At 40.8% G+C, this 21,295-nt stretch overlaps 2 protein-coding genes across 3 annotated transcripts in view; both read right to left on the bottom strand.

Moving 5' to 3' along the window:
- Nucleotides 1-2,196, bottom strand: part of LOC118299035 (arf-GAP with Rho-GAP domain, ANK repeat and PH domain-containing protein 1) — a 43,480-nt gene extending 41,284 nt beyond the window's left edge. For both annotated transcript variants that reach the window (XM_035622395.2, XM_035622396.2), the window contains exon 1: nucleotides 2,051-2,196. The gene's annotated coding sequence lies outside the window, so the exon portion shown is untranslated. The remainder of the gene's footprint in view (nucleotides 1-2,050) is intronic.
- Nucleotides 2,197-4,968: 2,772 nt separating this feature from the next.
- On the bottom strand, nucleotides 4,969-19,135 carry stard10 (StAR-related lipid transfer (START) domain containing 10). Its single transcript, XM_035623643.2, has 6 exons — nucleotides 17,842-19,135; nucleotides 10,968-11,115; nucleotides 10,692-10,795; nucleotides 7,522-7,639; nucleotides 6,912-6,964; nucleotides 4,969-6,120 (listed from the first exon to the last, which is right to left on the bottom strand). The coding sequence occupies exons 1-6, from the start codon at nucleotides 17,998-18,000 to the stop codon at nucleotides 5,914-5,916; spliced, it is 789 nt and encodes a 262-aa protein (XP_035479536.1). The 5' UTR covers nucleotides 18,001-19,135; the 3' UTR covers nucleotides 4,969-5,913.
- Between the last annotated feature and the right edge of the window lie 2,160 nt (nucleotides 19,136-21,295).

Genomic DNA, 21,295 nt, shown 5'->3' with positions numbered 1-21,295 from the left:
ATTTCAGAAATGGCTCTCATTGTACAAACTATATCCTACAAAATTACAATGAAGTTCAACCAGCTCCTCTCTCAAGCAACGTTTTACAAAAAGAAAAGAAAAACAACATTATAACTTCATAGCTTCATAAAGGTAGAATTTAATTCAGGACTTCTGTATTACAAACTCCTGCACCTTACAAACTGTCAACAAAGCGCACTGTATGTCTCACAACAATAATGCATCTACAACTGCATTGATTATAAAAAGTGAAGAAACCAAATTTTCACAAGATCCACCGCAGCACCAAACTTGAATAGAAACAGAAATTATAACCGGAGCTTAACATCATTTTAGTCACAGCACAACCCTCATACAGCCTGTTCCATGTGTCCTCCTCCCTCTTGACAGACAGAAAAGAATGAAGGGGGATAAAGACAGAGACAGACAAAGCTGTCCGCTGCAACGTGACGTCAGCTTCGATTAAAAAAAAATAAGTCCTGTGTAAAACTCAAACCCATCCAATCCAAAATTAGGAAAGTGAATTGGCTAACCACGTTTATCTTAAACAGGCAGACACAAAATATTCATTGCATGGCAGTTACTTAGTCACTGGCCTCCTCATTACTAGATTCCACTACAGGAAAAAACAAGGTCAGTAAGGCCATAGTGCCGTTTGATAGTGATTTCCGCCCAAAATAGCATTATGTAGAGTAGGTAAGTTTTTGTGTTGCCCTTTTGGAACAGTAAATTTGAAAAGCAAAGCTTTAAAGCTTTAAAGAAGGCACATACATTTTTTTCACATCCTTGCTTTAAATACATTTACTGTATGTAGTCCTGGCAATTTGTACATAAGTTCTCGAATACATTTGGGATATCACCACAGAGCACACATTGAACTGATCACAAAATCTTACAGCCACTAATGTAAACTTTGGTCTATTAGAGTTTTTCCTCTTGGGCCGTACATCCCACTGACTGAATACATTTGTATTATGAGATAAAACAAATGAACAGTGGCTGGAAAAACTGAGTCCAACAGTTTCCACTGATCTGACCATAATAACTCATCTGGTGGCCTTTTCACACAGTTACACTGATATGGTTTGTGTAACTGTGTGAAAAGGCCACCAGATGAGTATATATATATATATATATATATGTGTTTATATATATACTGATATATATATATATATATATATAACCTAACCCCCCCCCCCCCAAAAAAAAAACAGTAAACCTAGGGGAAACACTATATATATATATATATATATATATATATATATATATATATATATATATATATATATATATAAATACATATACGAAGCCCTGGCCTGGTGTTAAAAATAAAAATAAAAAGCAGAAATAAGTAACAGAAAAAGGACTATTCAGCAGCAATGTGGGTTTGTGTAATCTGCTGTAGCTGCAGGTTTTAACAAGTCTAGAAGAAAGAGTCTAGAAGAAAAGAGTAGAAGAAGAAGTATATATATATTCCCCTGCACTGGATCTGAAAACTTGTCAGGCCTGGATGACCACCTGTCACAGGTTCCACCTGCTGAGCACACATGATGAAGATGATGATGATGATGATCTGCATCGCTCCATCTTTAGTGGAAACAGCGTGATTTAATGGTCACACACACACACACACACACACACACACACACAGAGAGAGAGAGAACAGAGCAGCCTGTGGCAAAATTCACCAAGTTCTCACATTCACCAAGTTGAGGGGCGACGAGGATTTCCTTCCTCCTCATTAGCCGACTAATAAAAGCAGAAGCGGACTCGGCAGTTTAAAAATAAATAAGTATTCACGAGTTCTTTTTCTTCTTCTTCTTCGACTTCCATTGTTAAAAAAAGGTTTAGCTAAACGCTAACTGCCGTTAGTCGCCACTCGACACGTCGAGCAAGACGCTGGAGTTGACGGAGGACGTAACCAAGACAACACATTGTCAGTCCGAACCAACTCCGCTGGTCGGTTTGTTGTGGGCCTGTTTTGTGCAGTTTCTGACACTTTTTCTAGAGAGAGAAAAGAAGCGTAATAAATGTCTTGTCATTCACGTACCCGTTTTCCCCCCGGTCTGTGCAAATGTCCGGCCGTCGTGTTGTTGGTGGGCGGATTTTTAGCGGCTCCAGCCGCGACGCCGAGTAGAGGATAACATTTTTCTCACGGGTGAAAAGCAACAGCGGCCGCTGCGCTGTTGAGCTCGAGTTAACGAGGTACACTACTTCCGGTTAGGCCCTTTCAAAATAAAAATAAACACAATGGCATTAAATAGTGTATCGTTTTATTTTGTTGACCGGCTGTTTCCGGCGCTCCCATGTTTACTTTTGGCTAACTTGGTTCAACAACATTGCAAATCTTCCGTGAGGCCGTCATGTGACGACGCTGCTGAAGAGTGGACAATCCAGTCTGTTCTCATGCCAGTGCCTTTAAACTGGATGTCATCCCACTTCTTTATCGATCTAACTCACGTTAAACTAACACGACGTGTTTTAAAGAATATTCACCTGTTGCAAGTTATAGTTCCCCCAATATTTCAAACTTTTAATGATTGTCATTAAGATAATGCAAATAAATGACAATAAGGACTACAGCTATTTAACTGTGCATGGATTTATTGACATTATATCACATTTTTTGCCATAATACTTCTATGTAATACATTTTCTATCAGTAAAATCAATAACAATCAATACACAAAATGAAAAAAACTCTACATTTTATTTTACAGTGCAATGACTATTGAAGTATTGAATTGTGTTGGTTTATTAATGGGATATATATTGTGCCATAGGTAATTTTAATTTGATTACTCTAAATACTCGTAATTGTGTTGTTTGTACAATATAATGACAATAAAGACTATTGTATTCTATTCTATTCTATTCTAATGAGTCAATGTAGCCTAGACCCAGATAAGATGCAGAAGACGGATGAATGGATTACCCATTTAAATGATAATCAATCAAATTAATTGAGGATATCTTTTTAAAGGTTTTGTTAAACATTGACAATCTAATTGCAGTGAGACTAGGAACTGTAGTCATATGAGTGGGTGATGCCACACCACACACAGATTTCTTAGATGTAGGGTCCCACAGGGACCAGAAGAGGGCACAATTCACCATCAAGACATTGAGTCTTGTAAATGGCATTCAAACCGCATTAAGTAAAAAAAAAAAGCATCGTAAATCAATATATACCAATCATATACACTGTCTCTGTGACTATTCAGTAACTTGGCAGTGTTAGCCATTTTACTTATGACTTGGGGTAAAGATCAGGGGCTTGGGCCAGAGAGATTAGCTTGAGGAAAAGAGATGGAAGAAGGAGATGAGATGAAAGGAATTAGAGGGAAGAAGAGGAGAGGTGAGGAGTTTTAGGGTGTAATCAAGAAGTACAAATTTAAAGAAGGAACGTAGGACGCCTAGAAAAAGGATATCAAAAGGAGCAATTAATGAACAAGCTGAAGATTGTTGAGGAGACAAAAATGAGACAGGATTTTTTAAAAAATGGTTAAGATTGAGAGAAGGGAAACGGAGGAGAGGAACAGCTCAAACTGTCAGAGGAGGATAAAAGATGGGAAAGAGGGTGAGGATAAAAGAAGGACATGGTCTTGGATGGAGGATGGTTGGGAGGATGAAGAGATGGCAACAGGAAGAAGAAGAGAAGGCAGAGGGCAGAGAGGGCAGGAAAAATCATGGGAAGAGATAATACAGGTACAGAAACAGAGACTGGGGAGAACACAAGAGATCGTGGAGGGATGGGGAGTGGAGAGAAGAGCAGGAGGAGGTGGGGTGGTGATGAGTCATCACCAGGCTATCAGCCCTGGTGGGCTGGGTTGCTGTGGGGGTGGCAGTGTGACACATGCAGAAAACACAGAGAGAGGGATGTTGGCTGTCATGCTGCTTACATGTGTCCTCCTACTGCAGAGGCAGGTGGAAGACAATCTAGGGATAACACTGGGACACACACACACACACACACACACACACACACACACGCACATAATGATGATGGCTGAGTGAGAAGCCTCAATAAGGCTCTAAGGATGGACTGATGGTTATATTCAGAGACAAACAGTCAATACAGCTGCAAGAAGGCCAGAGCATGTGTACACCTAATGCCTCTGTGCATCTCTGACATACACTTTCCTGCATCATTCATACTTTATTAGACGGTGCATATGCAGAGGCGGATGCTGTAAAAGGAGAAAAAGAAAAAGAGGATGTCAAGTGATAGTCATTTTCAGCCTTAACGTTGCTTGTACTGTACAATATGTTTTTTCTTACTGAGGCAGTCAGAAAGCTTCATGGTCTTTTTAAAACGTCTCTCAATCGATCTGCATTCAGTGTGTTCAGCCCTATATTGTGGGCCATACTATTGTTTCTGCTGAGTGTGTGTGTGCTTGTGTATGTCATGCAAGACCAATTAACTCATTATAGAAAAACAGAAATTTTGGCTGTTGTGCACGTGGTGCATTTACAATATATGTGGGCAAACTCAAATTCTTTATAGGGCAGAAGGGTCGGACACTGCAATAAGTCACTCCCACTGTGACAAGTACTATCTCATCTCTACGTGTCTCTCTTTGGTGCTGAGTCGACCTCACAGTTGCCATGGCAACATATTTGGGGGGGATTCCTAATTCTGATCTAGGCCAGTGCTTACACTCACATGCAGAAGTGCATAGGTACATTAAATCAAACAAACACACTTGCACACTTTATAGTGAGTGAAATACAATTTGTCAATAGGTTGCATGTCAGTGTTTCCCTGCTCTAATGATGGCAGTGCAGATTTAAAGTCAATGTTTTGTACTGTATGTCAATGAATAAACGTTTTGAATGAGAGATGGCCCAGTTAATCAGGTTGATGATTCTTCAAACCTCTTTTTGTATCAGCAGCATCACCATCATGCTAACCTGGAGACTCGTGTGAAACACACATACAAAAAAAAAAACGACTCAGACTGGCAGTGAAATTTGAAAACTTTAGTAGGAATCCATATTTTTTAATTTTTTATTTCTACATACATTCATACATCTCTCAAATAGAGGAGCAGACAGTACGTGTGAGTGTAAGATCTGTATATTTGTCTTTGTGTGTGTGTGTTAGTGTGTGTATTTGTGTGTTGTGGGGTGTTGCAGGTTGGTTTTGGTGTTCCAGCTGCCTTCTTCACACCTGCATATTCATTATGTGCTTACAAAATATGATGGAGACACATAATGAGTGACAGAGACAACATGGGCAGAAACTTACAAATCTTTTGTGTATGTCTGAGTGTCTAAATGTGGTACGAATGAACAGTGTGTATGTCCATGTGTCTATTCGGTATGTTCCTACTGTATGCATCACCATTAGGGGTTGCACCAGTGTTTCCCAAGGAAGAAAGTATAACTTTGAAATCCATTGTTCATATTTTGAACAGGATGTTTTAACACTGAATCTAAATGAAAATATATATTTTTTTATGATCATCGTGCATAGGTCCTGATTAGAAAATTATTGATAGGCATAAGAAATCCCATATTCAGCCACTTTTTTACTATGTTAAATATTAGTATACCAACATGAGCAGTCTTCCAGCCCCTTGTGAGTTGGCGTGTGTGTATCTGTGAGTGCATCTATGATGCATGATTGCATATGTGAGTATTCATATATTATGAATGCAAGTATGGGATGAAGTTGGGGAAGTATGAGTTGGTTTGTTTGCATGAGCGCTTACATATAATGTATGTACAGTATGGAATCAACAATGTTTGTGCATGCATACGTGCACACACAACCACATCTTCATTTGTGGCTATGTTACGTTGCAAGGTGCATGTTTGATTTTGTGTGTGTGTGTGTGTGTGTGTGTGTGTGTGTGTGTGTTTGTGTGTTTGTGTGTTTGTGTGTGTGTGTGTGTGTGTGTGTGCGTGTTAGTCGCTGTCTTCTCTCTCCTGTGTCTCAGCCAGAGAGCTCTCATCAATATTCTCCAGGCTCTCGGCACGCTGGATGCTGAGCTCAGAGAGTGGGATGCTGGGTAATGTTGTCTGTTCGGGGTAGAGCCAGGGCTTGAAGCCAGGGTTGTGTTTCTGCTTCCACTCTGAATACTTTAAACAGGCTTTGTTGATCTTCTTCATTGCCTAGAAGGAATGAAAAGAGACGACAAAGCTGTTTATTTTGTTATAGATTTGCATTAATCAACTGACGGGAAACAATAATGGTGATCGTCAGAAATAATTTGTACTTGAACTTTCATTCTTGGTCAACACTGACATGGATCGGAATAAACTCAACAGAGCTGAAGAATAAAGAAAAAGTGATTAAAATGGACGGGCGACAGGAAAATGATAAGAGATGGAAATATTGGGAAGGGACCTTGTTAAGGGCTACATGAACATAGAGTCCTGAGCTAAATCATCAGATACCTCATTTCTCATAGTACCAAAGGTTCAGGAGCAATTATATACTAAAGCATATAAAACAAAAATCACTATGGTTTAAAAGATAAATCAAGTGCTTGCACTGTATATCTTGAATTATGAATGATAAAAAGACCCAGAAAGAAAATTCTTCAAGCATTATCATATTCATGTCATCTGCATGGTTATTTTCAGTGGGATTTGTACATCTCCCTGAGCTTCTATTTTTGACACCATCATCAAGGGTATCCTCTCTCCCAGAGTGCTTTCTGTCTTTCCTGACAGAGAGTCTTTGCCCTATTTCAATGTACACACACCCTCAAACAGCAAAAAAAAAAAGTAAACCTATTGTCCGGAATATGTGAAAGTACATTTTACATGCATATAAGATCATCATATTTCTCCTCTTAGCAGGCCCTCTTCAGTGTGTATATTAATGCAGTGTCTGTGGATTTACACATCAACAAACACACGAAACACTCAGAAACGGTGCCAATCTGTAAATTACTTACGCGAGGAGCAAGGTAGTGAGAAGACCTGTTGACAACCCACTTGGGTAATGAACCTGCAAAGAGAGACAGAGCGAGCAGAGGAGGATAAAGAAGAGAAAGAGATGGAAACACACAACGAGTGAGGGTAGAGAGAATGAAAGTGAGACAGAAAGAGGTAAAAAAGGAAGAGGAGGATGGGGGAGATAAAAAGAGGGATTTAACGGTTTCTCTATTACATGTCATGTCATCCAGGATCAAAGTGAAGCTTTGCAAATGGGTGAAATTTACACAATCAGCACTCGCATGCAAGAGTGTCAGTGAAGGAGTGAAATAAAGGGAGAATAAGAGTAACGGTTTAATTAATAGAAAATGAGACCAAAAAAAAAAAAGGAAGAGAGAGAAGAGGGAGGACAGAGAGAGAGAGAGTCCTTCATATGGTTACTATGACAACGCATTTTGACATAAAAGCAGGGGAATTAATCATTCATTGGAAGTTGCCGCATGCGTTACGCACCTGTGTGCGCGTGTTTCAGTCTTTTTTGTGTGTTGTACTCTATGAGTTTGTCCTTGTGTGCTGATTACTGTGGATTGTGTGTGTGTGTGTGTGTGTGTGTGTGTGTGTGTTAGTTACCTCGTGGGTCTACGTGGGCCATGTACGTGAGGGTACAGTGGTTGGGTCCCTGGCTCTGGATCATGTAGCCGGTCTGAATGGACACAGCTCGCACCATGTCTTTTTTAGGAGGGTATTTCTGAAGAGACATCACACACACACACACACACACACACACACACACACACACACACACACACACACACACACACACACACACACACACACACACACACACACACACACACACACACACACACACACACACACACACACACACACACACACACACACACACACACACACACACACACACACACACACACACACACACACACACACACACACACACACAACCCATCACTAACCCATCATCGTTGTGCATTGCATGTGTTAATTCCGGCTTCACATTGCCAACTAATTTGCTGATTCATTTTTTTATTGACTCCAAATAGTGAATGCAAATAATACACACATGCATCCAAACTTCGTGAACATTGATCAGATTATATATTAAGGGTTTTGAAGAGCAAGCACTAGAATTCAAGGCTGTTTTTTTTTGTGCCAGTCAAGCTGATTTTCTGCTTCACAGTCATATTTCTGCAAATCCAGTCCACACTACACTGTTGACTATGCAGCAGTAAAGGTCAGCTTTAGCCAAATATTTCCCACTGCTGGCTCATTTGACGATATATCCAAGAATATTATTCATGATTAAAGCAGAGGACTGCTTAGCTTGTACTAATTGGGACTGGCAAAAAGCACACTGTTATGAGAGGAGACCATCACACAACTGATTTATCTTTTCTTTACTGTTTGACCCGGTTAAAGGACCTGCACTTCTACACTAACAGGTTACATTGTAGGAACTTCTTCTGATAGTATAACCACAGCTTTCGTGAATCCTGTGAGGATTATTTGTAGGGACTATAGTCACCAATGAGTTGTCTAGCTACAGTCTACAGAAAAACAGATGATTTGAAGACATCACTTTGGGGTCTGGTAATAATATAAGGCAGATTCAATTCATGCCAAGATGGTGGTTGCTCTACACGGGAGGGGGCCATGAGGATATTTTCTCTATGAAAGCAGTTTATAGGTTTTTTCGTCCTCATATGCTTTGAACGGGTCTTCGATCTGGTTAATGTTGAAGGCATTGAAACAGTTTCACTGTTGATCAGCATCATTATTGTAGTATAGGAATAATTTTCAGGTATTTACATTATAATGAGTAAAAACAGACCACTGCAGTAACTTGTTTTGCATCATTAATGACCACGACCAATGCAAGCGGCTCTGTGAAGCTGCACACTGGGATCGCGGTGCCTTCGGCTAAATGCTGATGTCAGCGAGCTAACATGCTCACAATGACAATGCTAGCGTGACGACGTTTAGCAGGGAAACAGTGCATGAAGTGTATACTCTGTTCACCGCAGTTGAGCACGTTGGCATGTGGACTGATTAGCGCTGAATACAAAGTGCAGCTGAGGTCGGCGGGAGTGTCATTTGTTTTTCGCAGGTATTTTGGTCATCAGTAATTTGACTTGATGATAGCACGAGTGATTGTAATTTATCTTGAGAGACCAGTAATCTATCCAACGGAGATGTGTCACTACATAAACGTCAACCCGATTGTGGTGCTGGAGGAAGAGTCAGGAGATCACCAAAGTCAACGGGCCCCATTCTCTACTGACCATTAATGTCCACCCAGTGGTGGTTGACCCAGACGTGCGGTCATGTGGGCGACTAAAAGTACTCAATAGATCAACTGATGGATCAGTCATTAGCTCAGTAGCTGTAGCACTTACATAAATATGTCATGTAAGAACAAATTGGCCTTTAAAAAAAACTGTCCAGTGCAAGGTTCTGCAGTGGCGCAAACCACAGGTACCAGAGGGCAATGGCAGCTGGATCCCAAAGGATGATTTTTTCTAACTTTTCAAACCTTTCCACCAAGCAATTGTAAATAATTCCTAAAATAAAGAGCCTGTTGAATGTAGAGTCAGATACAGTGTGAGCGAACTGACTCCTGGCAGTGGAGGTATGAACTCAGCACTCCACTAAGTATCCCCCTTGAGCTACACTTCACAAGTCAAGCTCTCAGATGCAACTGATTATCAAGAGTGACCTTAGCTAATCACACACAGTCGAGCACACACTTATGGAACACACACATACAGCCCCACGCACACTGTTGGCAGCCACTTATTGATGCAGGAATGCGGAAGGCGAGACGGAAGTCAACAGCTAACAGTCACATGAGTGGTCTTATCCTTTTGTAAACACGATGGTGAGGGAAACAGGGATTGAGGAAGAGAACGGGAAAAAGAGAAAAAGGGACTGGGGGAACGACAGAAAAGCAAGACGGGGAAGATACAGTTACTAGGTGAATTGATTAGGTTTGAAAATCAATCTGCAACTATTTTGAAAACTGGTTTATTATAAGTTTGCCACTGTCATGAACTAATTTCGCAATAATGAGATTTTGCTGCTTTTCTCTTGCCTAAGTGATGGTGAATTGAATCCTTTGGTTGTACTCCTTATGACACTGTGAAATGCATTTTCACCATTTTATTTTATCTAGACCAGTCAACCAATTTATCTGCCGATTGATCAATAGTGGAAATAATCAGTTGTCGTAGCCCTGGAGAGAGGTGATGAGTACAAGCTGTACACGTTTATAAATTGGATTATGCTTGACCGCTTCTTTTAGTTGGACAAGAAACACAGACATGAAGCCAAACTAAAGGGTTTCCAAACTGAAAGTCACTCACATGTGGTTTTTTTTACTGGCTTTGGGGATTCAAATTACTCAATTTCTTAAAAAGCACAACTACCCTACATTTAAACTGGAGCTTTGCCAGCTCACAGTACATCTATCAGTCTCCCAGGTAAAAGGCAGGAGCTACACAAGTGCACTCTCTTTGGAAGGGTGCCAAATTGTCTTCACTTCCTGCCTGGATGCAGTGTTTCCAACTGAGTGGATTTTTATTGCAACAATGCAGCACAATGCCCTGAAGCTAAACTGGATAAAAGCTTGTGTGTGTGTGTGCTCACCCAGTGTGTACTCATTTCAGAATTATTTCACCGTGCACCTTTGAACACCCATGATGCACAGAGTTATGGAGGGGTGAATGAGCAAAGCCCCAGCAGAGCATTTTTTTGGTGTGTGTCTGTGTGTGTATACTCACGACATGTTTGACTGAGTAATTCATGATGATATAATCTTTCCCAATTGGCAACCAGGAGCGAAGCGTGATTACATCGCGGTTACGAACAGGTTTTGGACACTTCCCTGTTCAAAAAGAAAAACAAGATACATCTGGTAAAGACAACATTGTAGATCAATGTGCACTTGTGTGTATCTGCTTCCCTTCACAGTCCCAAACCATATAAGTGACGAATGAGCAGACGCTTGTTGTGAACAGTATGAGCAGCATATCTTTACTGGTAGGTGTGTAACATACATGAGTAGTAACCAACGTCCGCATTGACCGTGAGTTTCCCGATGTCGAAAGTCTCGACAACGTTTGTGTCCCATTTTCTTCTGTATTCGATGTCATGGAGAACATCGTACATGGTCTCAGCTGACACCTCCTTGCACACCATCCGACACTGAGGGACAGAGACGGAAAAGAGAAGCAGGTTTTAGTCAGGCAATAAAGAAAAACTACTATGACTATTTTATTGAACATATATTTTCAATATATTCAATGCAGACATTGCAGCAGGAAAATCCACAGAATTTTAATAAAGCTGCATCAAATACGTTCACAGTAAAGTAATGTGCCATTGTTGGAGTTTGATACTGTTCACCGACAAAGGACAAACAAACCCTGGTGCACACACCAAAAACGATGCACAAAATTAACAACCATACTTCAACTGATATGCAAACACAATAAATAAATTAAGAGGTCGTAAATAAATGGAAGTGTTGGGGGATCCTGGACATAGTCATCTGAAAGGAACACACGCATGCATGACAGGGCGATACAGCCAGTGACATGTGAATGATTCGACTTCAGATGGCTGGAGAGCGCTAGTGTCAGAGAGCAGAGAAAGAAGGAGAATGGAGACGTTGAAGAGACAGGCAGGGGACCACAGACATGTCATTACCAGACCTGAGCTCTCAAATGGAAAACAACATGTTCATAACAGGGCAGAGAAAGACACACACAGTCTGACTTGGTTGTGAGAGGGAAGGGGTAGCTGGGGGTCTCTCGCTCGATTTTGAAAATAAATACACGTCCGCAGGTCCTCCGCTGATTGGACAAAAGGAAAAAGGATATGTACAGTTTTAAATCAGAAATGAGATCCACTTAGTTCAGGCTGCAACCCAGATTCAATTGAACATATTTTTAAAAAATTAAGTAGCACCTGTTTGGCTCCTAAAGTCTACTTACAGAAAAACTTGAAGTAAATTATAGTGATTAAATTCAAAGCTGAGTCTAAGAAGATTTAGTTATTTATGCATCCGTATGAGTCGGAGGCATGGAGGCTCGTGCCTATGTCACGTTTGGAGCAGATGGCACTGTACATACAAGCCATTTAAAGAGAGGTCTGCTTCCCAAGAGTGAAGTTGTTACTACAGTTACAGTTCTCATGGGGAATTAATAAAAACAGGAGTCTTAATAATAACAACAAGGAGAAAGAGCAGGGGGTGTCGAAAAGAGAAAAAGAGGGAGACGGAGACATGATAGGACAAAGCAATGGAGGATAAGAAACACAAACACTTAGAGCAAGAGAAGAAGAATAAATGGGAAAGAAATGGATGGTGGTTGTCTGTCCCTGATGATTTTAACTCACAAGTGGATGTAGAATTGGTGCAGAAAATACAGATTGAATGCTGATGGCTAAACAACAGCATATGAACATTTAAATGTCTGAATTTGGCTCAGGGCATCAGCGTTATCTGGTTAAGCCTCATTAATAAATTAAACCAGGACATCATTAGAGCTGATTTACGGTTCTGTTAAAAGGGGTAGACTGAGTCATTTCGGGGCCGGACACTGACACATGCTATCTAGAGAAATCTGAAAATGTTGGTTAATTATCCTCAGAGCTGAGATGGCGGAGTCACTTGAGGAGCCAAGAGTCAAGAGTGCAAGTAAAATATTATTTTAACAGGCGAGTATAAGTCACAGAGGCCAAATAGAGCCACAAGCTATAGTAAATACAGCATGTGTGTTGGTAACATCATTGAGCAAAGAGTCAATACAGATGAATGAAGGCACGAAAAAATCCTTAACTGGTTTCAACACTGTCACAGAGCTAAAACAAACACAAATACTTTCAAGCCCACAGTCGAAGCTATGGGTAATTTGGAGGTTTTCAGTTTACCTTGCCATAGTCTTTAGACTGTGGCAGGAAACCCATACAAACACAGAGAGAACAAGTAAAGTTCAATAAAATAAATAAAAGACACAATTGGTATATACAGCTAAAGCTGAATGTGATCAACTGATGTGCATTTTATAGGTTCAATTATTCAGTGCACAGTACAGTATATAAAAATGGACGTAGTCAACGGATCCGGAGAGTGAAGCCAATGCGCAAGTGCCTGTAAACTGTATTATCTCGAATGGCAAGCAGAGGGAGACTCCACTGGTTGCAAAAAGAAGTCAGTACAGAAGTCTATAAGAAAATGACATTTCACAAATGAATAACCTCATTAAACATTTTCCCCAGAGGATTTTATGGTCTCAATCACTATTGTCAAGTCTTCTTCAATACAGCATGATGTTCATTTTGTAAATAATTTTCCCATTTAGGGTAAAATAGGCCATAGAGCACAGAAGGCTTTGGGGCATGGCTTCACCGTGTGATTGACAGCTAGTAAATTTCAATAGGTGCAAGTTGCAGGTGTATGTCGACAATGTACACAAGCTCTCAGTCAGGCCCATCCCGCACTCCTCCAAATATGGCTACTTCTGGTTTCCAAAAAACAAGATGGCGCTGGCCAAAATGACAAACGGGAGGCTTCAGAATGGCGTCACGGTGGGTTGCCACTTGGTACACAGTACACCCGATGGCCACTTTATTGCGTACACTTGTATAGTCCACTGCAATTCAGTACAACTGTTCTGCCATAAACTTTTATGATGCCTATAATGTTCAAGTTTGTTGATAATACCATAGAGGTGTTAATTCAATATCAGGTTTGAGCACTTTCGTCATAGGGCTGCTATTGCACAGGACCGAAAGAGATTCCAACATGCATTCGCTCTGACATGTTAAACTGAGATGAACAAAGAATTTGAAACACCTCTCAACATTATGTCATTCAACTTGTAGTTCAACATTTCTGACAATGAACATCTGAACATAAGGATCTCTGTAAAGTTTGATAGATATTGTATTGGGAAGTTGTAATGGAAGACTGTGAGGGTGTATTTATAAAAGTGGCCAGTCTTGACCAGCTACAACAGGAAATTGCAGCATCCATGTGATTATAAACTCCCTTAATATATAATCATATATAACTGTGAAAGAAGCCACTCTGCATAATTACTACTTTTAAGTGTATTTCTGCTGTTAATACTTTCATCAGCTATTTTTAGGAGAATAATTCTGATTGTAGGACTTTTACTTCTGTAAAACAGTATTTTTGCATCATGGTATAAAAAAAATTAATTCAGTAAAGAATAAAAGTTAAGTTTCAGGAACTGTGAGTAATAAACAAGTCCAGTGGTAAAATCATTCTGTCACATTACAAAGACAAGCTCCTCAACTGTTCAAGTGTGATTAGTGACTGTAGAGTCATCTGATACGGCGCTGACTCAACAAATGTAATGCCATTAAAGACGTCTATTAAAGACGATGGTTAAAAACTTGGCCATAAATGATTCTGTGTATGTTTGAGGTAGAGAACAGGGGAATCACCGCACACTGACATGACAGGGGAACATCAAAGTTGATTAACAGACAATGCATGATTCCTGCAGGCAGTACTAAGGGAGACGTGTTTTTACTATGACAGTACAGGTTTGTTTCTGTCTTTTCAAATTGAAATGTCCATACTGGAACAGCAACAAAAAAAATGTTTTTACAGTATGATCGGATTCAGAAAAAGACCATGGAGAACAAAGGATGTGAAGGCAAACTGAAACAGGGGTCAGAGGAATAAAGAAAAACAAAAGGTAAAGGTGAAAGAAGAGAACTGAAGGGAAGCAAAAGACGTCACACAATGAAGACATCCAGTCAGCTAAGTACATGTGTGCGTAATTCGTTTATATCCTAATTGAGTAAACTAAACAGATGAAGCTAAGAGAGAGGCGGGTGAAAGAGAGTTCAGAAAAATCAAGAGAGATGGAGGGAGACAAAACGTAGGTACACAAACAATAGGTGTGCAGTTTTGTGAGCGTGTATACAACACTGTGCCCGCTGCCCACTCAGATTACCCAATGACCTGTGACCCCTGCACATCCCACCTACTCCACCCACTTCTCAGTCTCTCCCTTAGTCAATGTCTCACCCACGCTTGTTCTCTCCCTGCGACGCTCTTTCCTTCCCTACCTCCCTCCGACCTGTCAACTGTCATCATTTGCTCCCCTCGGTGCCGATACATGAATGTGGAAGACAATTATAAAAAATAAAAAAAAAATAAAAAAAATAGAGGGTGTGAGCATGTGATTCAGAGCCAGGCTTCCCTCTGTGTCAGCATGGGAGAAGGAAAACCGAGGAGTAGTCAGTGTGCGTGTGTGTGGCAGAGAGGGAAGAGGAGCTGGCAGCCATCTGACAGTTTGTCAAACTATTAAAGTAAACACAACCACCTACACACTAGCACACAATAGATACACACATTGTGCATCTTGTGTGGGGTGTCATGTGCTGACAAATAATGATGATGATGATGATGATGATAATGATGGGTCGTGAGAGTGATTACAGCTGTGACTACACTGTGATGAACAAAAAAACATTATTGGGGAATATGGCAGTGGCAATAATTACGACGATAATGAAGCTGATGATAATCAGACCGTTGATGATAGTGATGATTGCCAGTCAGCTGTCAACAGTTTGGATGATTCTTTTCTCCTTTACTGACAATAAGGATTTGGGAAAGAGGAGTGGGGGAAAAGTGGCAACGCTCACATTTATCATTTAACAGAAAAAGAAGCATGCTTTTATTTTATTTTGTGACTGAACGAAAGGAGGGATGCACCATGCAAAACGCAAGCTACTGTAACTTTCATATTTGCATAAAGATAAAGTTCCAGTTAGATCTTAGCCCCGCCCAAACTCTCTGTGTGTGTGTACCTTTTACACACACACACACACACACACAGACAGACAGACAGACAGTAAGACAGACAGACAGACAGACAGACACACGCACGCACACACACACACACACAGAGACACACACACACACACACACACACACACACACAGTCTTTATTACACACCTCTCCTTGAGCATACACAGGACATAGCCTGAGTAAACACACAGGCAAATGAGACGAATTCACACAAATCTGATTAACCTGTACAAAACACTAGCTTGACACACACACAGACACACACAGACACACACACACACACACACACACACACACACACACACACACACACACACACACACACACACACACACACACACACACACACACACACACACACACACACACACACACACACACACACACACAGTCTTTATTACACACCTCTCCTTGAGCATACACAGGACATAGCCTGAGTACCTGCCTCACAGGTAAAACGGGAGACAGATGGGGGCTGGGAAAAGCTCTCTGCGGTCATGGCCCCTGCACATGACGATAACACCCCTACACACACACACACATTCACACAGAGGACAAGGTGTTCAGTTTCTATCTCTATATTTGGAAGGTGAATGTTTCCCAGACTAACTGACAGTAATCAGATTCTTCGGTTAGTTTTGCTCAGGTCAGTAAAGTTTGGAACCAAAACTGTCAGCTGAGAAGTCAGCAGAATCTGACAACTCTACATGAGGTTTTGAGCCAGTTACACAAAAAACTGTCAGTTTTGGTTCACAGCCAACATCTGAGGCTAAGTGGAGACTGTCAAAGGGAACTGCTATATAATATTATTATTATAACACTTTTTCCTCCTTAAATTCTTTTGTTTGTTTGTTTTACAATTTTCAATCGGGCTTTGGGTCCAAGTTGCTTCTGGATTTGGACCAAACTTTCCCCACCTATTCTTATAAGTATGTTTGACCTAAATAAAGACATTGTATGAGCCAACAAACTAGAACATGGCTTACAACATTAACTATCTTTAAATAATGTATACTTCTAATTAGGTTCTTCACTATATAATTAAAAGTTGTATTAGACTTTCACATGATATCACAAATGTGCTGTGAAGTGATTGTCTAAATATTTTTTTTCCTCTGGTCCTGTGTCCCAGAACACTAACAAAAGAAATAATAAGGACTATGATAAATTACAATGTGTTAAATGGTACGCAGGCAGTTTTTTTTATCCATGCTTTAAAGTGGCATTGCTGTCCTGATGACGCCTCCACACAGACACCCAAGACAAATATTCGTTAACTGGCATGACTGCTATTTGCATAGACAACTGTTTGCTCTCACTCTGTCACATTACTATTTTATCTTACCTAGACTGATATGAGGAAAAACTACATTTGGTCCACCTAGCTAATTGATCACTCTCCAGGCAGCTCTATTGTCTATTGTAGTTTGTCAAGTTGCACTTTGGTGCACTCACTTCCCCCTGTGTGTTAAACGGATGACAACCAATGTGCAAATCTAACTCCATACATTTTGATGGCTGCAGACTTGACAATAGTTTCACTGGCGGAGGATGACGTGACCCTGGAGAATTAAACCTGCCTCCTGAGGCCAACTCCTGCTTTCGCTGCAGGTGGATGAATTCCCAACCCCACCACTACACACATTTATAATTAGACTATAAGATAAGGTTAAGAAAAAATTCATTTCCTGTTGGAGACATTTGTTTTTGTGTTCACCCAGAGACGACATACAGTAGACTGTAGCACATAGTCACTGTGTGACTGTCAATTCTGCTGTTCGGAGAGGCCTCAGCAACTACGAAGGAACAGTGCAGCAGAGAGCATGTCAGCAGTTCCTATCATACAGGAATCATATGGGAATTTAGAAAGCCCTTCTCAGCCAATGGGGCTATACAGCAGGGTGCGTTTGTGCAACCTTGCCTCCACCAATTCCTCTTATTCCTGAAATGTTTGTTATAGAAATACACTAGATTAAGTATGGTGACTGGAATTTGTGGTCATCATTTATTTGTATATATTTGAGGAACTTGCATGTATGCAGCATGGGGTGCATGTCATACCTGTGGGTCTCACCTTAATTCTGTGGACGGGCTTCCCTTCCTCCAGACCCTGGGTCCACACCGTGATGCCCCCCTTGCTGTAGCTCATACTCCAGCGCTCCTCGCAGAGACACTCGGCCTTGAAGCTGGCGAACGCCCGGTCGTCCGGGATGGTCACGGTGTGTCCGGACATGGCTCGTTACCGGGGGAAGGTGGCAGCCGAGAGGGGGGAGGGGGGGGGGGAGGCAGGGAGGACAAGAGAGGGGAGGGGGTGGTGGTTCAAGAGCCTCCTGGTGGGCCCGGAGGACACACGGTGAGCCGTGCAGGCAAAAGGAGAGCCCGACAGTCCGGCCCCTCTTGTCTTTCCCGTTCCGTGGGAATAACTTGTCTAATACAATATCCTGCTCGCGAGAGGGCTTCTGTAGGCTGCACCGCGTCTTGTGGTGGTCTGTGTGCGCGCGCGCGTGTGCGTGTGTGTGCGTTCAGGGACGCTAGACTGTAGCCTCCAATAACCGCAATCCAGCGCGCACTAACTCGAACAAGGGCACAGAGCACAGCCCGTCGCAGGTGGGAGCACACGGAGAGGAGGTGAAGAAGTGTCCAATTAAAAAAAATAGAATCAAAAAAAGACGAACGAAATTAGTTGGTGGAATAAGTTTCAGCTCCGGTCCTCAGAAACAGCCGCTCTTCAGACAAACCATATGTTTCTGTTTCCGTCTCCCCCTCTCTCTCTCTATTTACAGTATCTCTCTCTCTCTCTCTCTCTCTCTCTCTCTCTCTCCTCTCTCTCCTCTCTCACCCTGCCTTTCCCTCTCTCTCTGCGTCGCTGCTGTGGCAGGTGGTGGAGGGAGATGCGGCGAGAAATACGAGGAAGAGGAGGAGGAGGAGGAGGATGATAGACGCAGAGGATGGAAACGCCTCCCCGTGCTGCCTTCAGGTGCTCCTCGGACAACTCAGAGTCCTGCTGCCACGAGGACATTTTGTTTGCCCAACTTCTTTTGATTGGAGAACAAAAATGAAAAAGGGGGACTTTTGAGGAAGGAATCCCAAATTGAAACGCTACTTTTTGACCCTGTAAACCTAAACCTAAAATTGCAGTAAACAGTATGCCAATTGTATTGAATTCTCTTTTCTTTTTTTTGTAATATGCAAGTACTTAACCGTCTGAGCCCGAACCTGTCGTATGCGACAGAAAATGCGTCATGTTATAAAAGTGCTCATCCACATTTGATTAGTTTATGCCAGCAACTTACGGTTTGTTTTGACGGGAAGCTAACACTTGCGCCGTTCAAGGCAGGGCTTCCGTGCGATCGTGGCCCTTTCAGAAGATTTGTAGCGCGGCCTGGAACTTCAGTGTCTTCTCCGAGACTTTGTACAACATGTCCATGATGATAAATCCAATATTCAATGACTTTTATGTTCATTTTTATCCCGTTTTCCAAGACGTAAAAGGCTACTGTTGTTGTTAGCGGACCTCTAGCCGTACATTTTAGATACAATTTGACCAATCAAAGGCTTAGTTACAGATTTGTACCAATCAGACGCTGTGTTGTCGACTGGTTGAAAAAAACAGAGATTTTACGCTGAAAATAGGACCTCTCACTCCTCCTGTTTATTCCTACTACTACTACTGACAGTTTTGTGTCATTGCAGGAACTTATTTGTAGAAAACTTTACATTACTTTTGATTTACATTCGTAAGAATGTTTTGAATTGTTTTCCCTTATAGCCAAAGCTTCAAAGAACAGCTTTCAAGAGGGAACAATCTTCATCATTGTTGTTTGGTGTGTCATTATAATGAATGTCTGTGAGATTCAATTTCCATTTTGTTTTTTCTTTTGTCTTTATGATCATATAACTATGTATACATTCACTGTAGCATACATATTCTGATAGCCTATGTTTTTCCTTGAAAAAAGATGTATATAAATTGATTGTACATTACATGGTTGAGGTTTGATAAACATTATTACACAAGGTGATGCGACGGACCACAAATAGGAAAATGGCTTAGAGTATATACAGGAGACAATAGCAATTGACAATGATGTCAAATCTCTGCATATACCAGACTTATAACCTGCTTTATGGAACCTGCATCTTGAATCATGATCAAAACAGTTTTTTTTATTTTGTTAATTAAACTTAAAAAGTGCTTCACATTTGTTTTGGTCCTCACGGTTTGTCCCACATTGTTTTATGAATAATTTGTTTCATGAGCCACCAGTTGCCACATGGAGCAGTGGTTAGGTCTCCCAAATTGCTTCTAAACCATAAAACTTTAAAAACATTAAAGTATTATTATCAGGCATAACAAATAGGCATTATGTGCAGGAAGTAAGTAAGCATTTTCCTCTTCACCACAGCTTGACACAATTAGAGCCCGATATGAGGCTTGCGTAGCTGTGCCTTCAAAGTTACGTTTTACATAAAAATAATCCTTTTTTTTCTTAATTCATGTCCTATATATTTGGTTGTATATTTGTTTCCTTTTATATATACATTTATTTATGATAAAGTTCATAGTTAAACTGTAAAAAAAAAATCAAGCCTCAATCTATTGTCACAGGGGTATGTTAACGGAATCAGAGAAATTATTGACATGAGAAAAATAAAAATACATAATCTACATGTTTACATTGATAAGGGACCGAAACCACACCAGAAGCGTGCCTTGACGCCATCTGGCGGCCATGTTGGCGCTATCACAGGCCAAGTATTTGAACAACAGCTTGTCTCATCACATTTTTGTTTTTTGTTTTGAGAATAACAGTGCTTTCACAGAGGATATGCAAACGAAAGCTCCAGAAAAACAAAACAACTGTATCCTGTTTTTCGGACACACCGTCCGTTGAGATATTGACCAAAGGCCAGTTAGCTGTAAAGGCAAGGCAAGGCAAGGCAAGTTTATTTGCATAGCCCATTTCAACAACAAGGCAATTCAAAGTGCTTTACAGAAAACATTAAAAGCAATTGGGAAGAAACATATAAAATCACATTAAAATATACTAATTCAAAATTAAAAAGAGAAAATAAAAACATGTTAAAGTAGAAAAAGACAGGTGATAAAAGTTATAGAGAGACATGCCCTCCAGTTTCAAAGGAGTCAGCCCAGTCATTTGTTTTGAATGTAATAACATGCAGCTGTTTTATATTACTTCATATTACATACATAAAAATAAACATATAGGACAGCGAACGTCAAACATCAAACGTTACCGTCAGTGCTTGACAAAATTACGCATGCGCACACAAGAATCGACTTCAAGCTTAATTTAACCACTCTGTCTTGAAACTCTCTCGATGTCTTTGTGGCTCTTCGCCAACTTTAGCCACAATTAGCAACAAAACATTTGAAAACACACTGTAGTTCAACACGGTGCAAGCAAACCCGGAAGTATGTGTGTGATATATATCTTGCCAAAGAGACTGACCTTGCGGCAGTCGCAGAAGCTTCAAGTAAAACAACATTTCCCAGAATGCACCGC

The sequence above is a fragment of the Scophthalmus maximus genome, chromosome 11 (assembly GCF_022379125.1).
Source record: "Scophthalmus maximus strain ysfricsl-2021 chromosome 11, ASM2237912v1, whole genome shotgun sequence".
Taxonomy (NCBI): domain Eukaryota; kingdom Metazoa; phylum Chordata; class Actinopteri; order Pleuronectiformes; family Scophthalmidae; genus Scophthalmus; species Scophthalmus maximus.
Note: the sequence above shows the minus strand (reverse complement) of the source record. Positions and strands in the feature narration are given on the sequence as shown.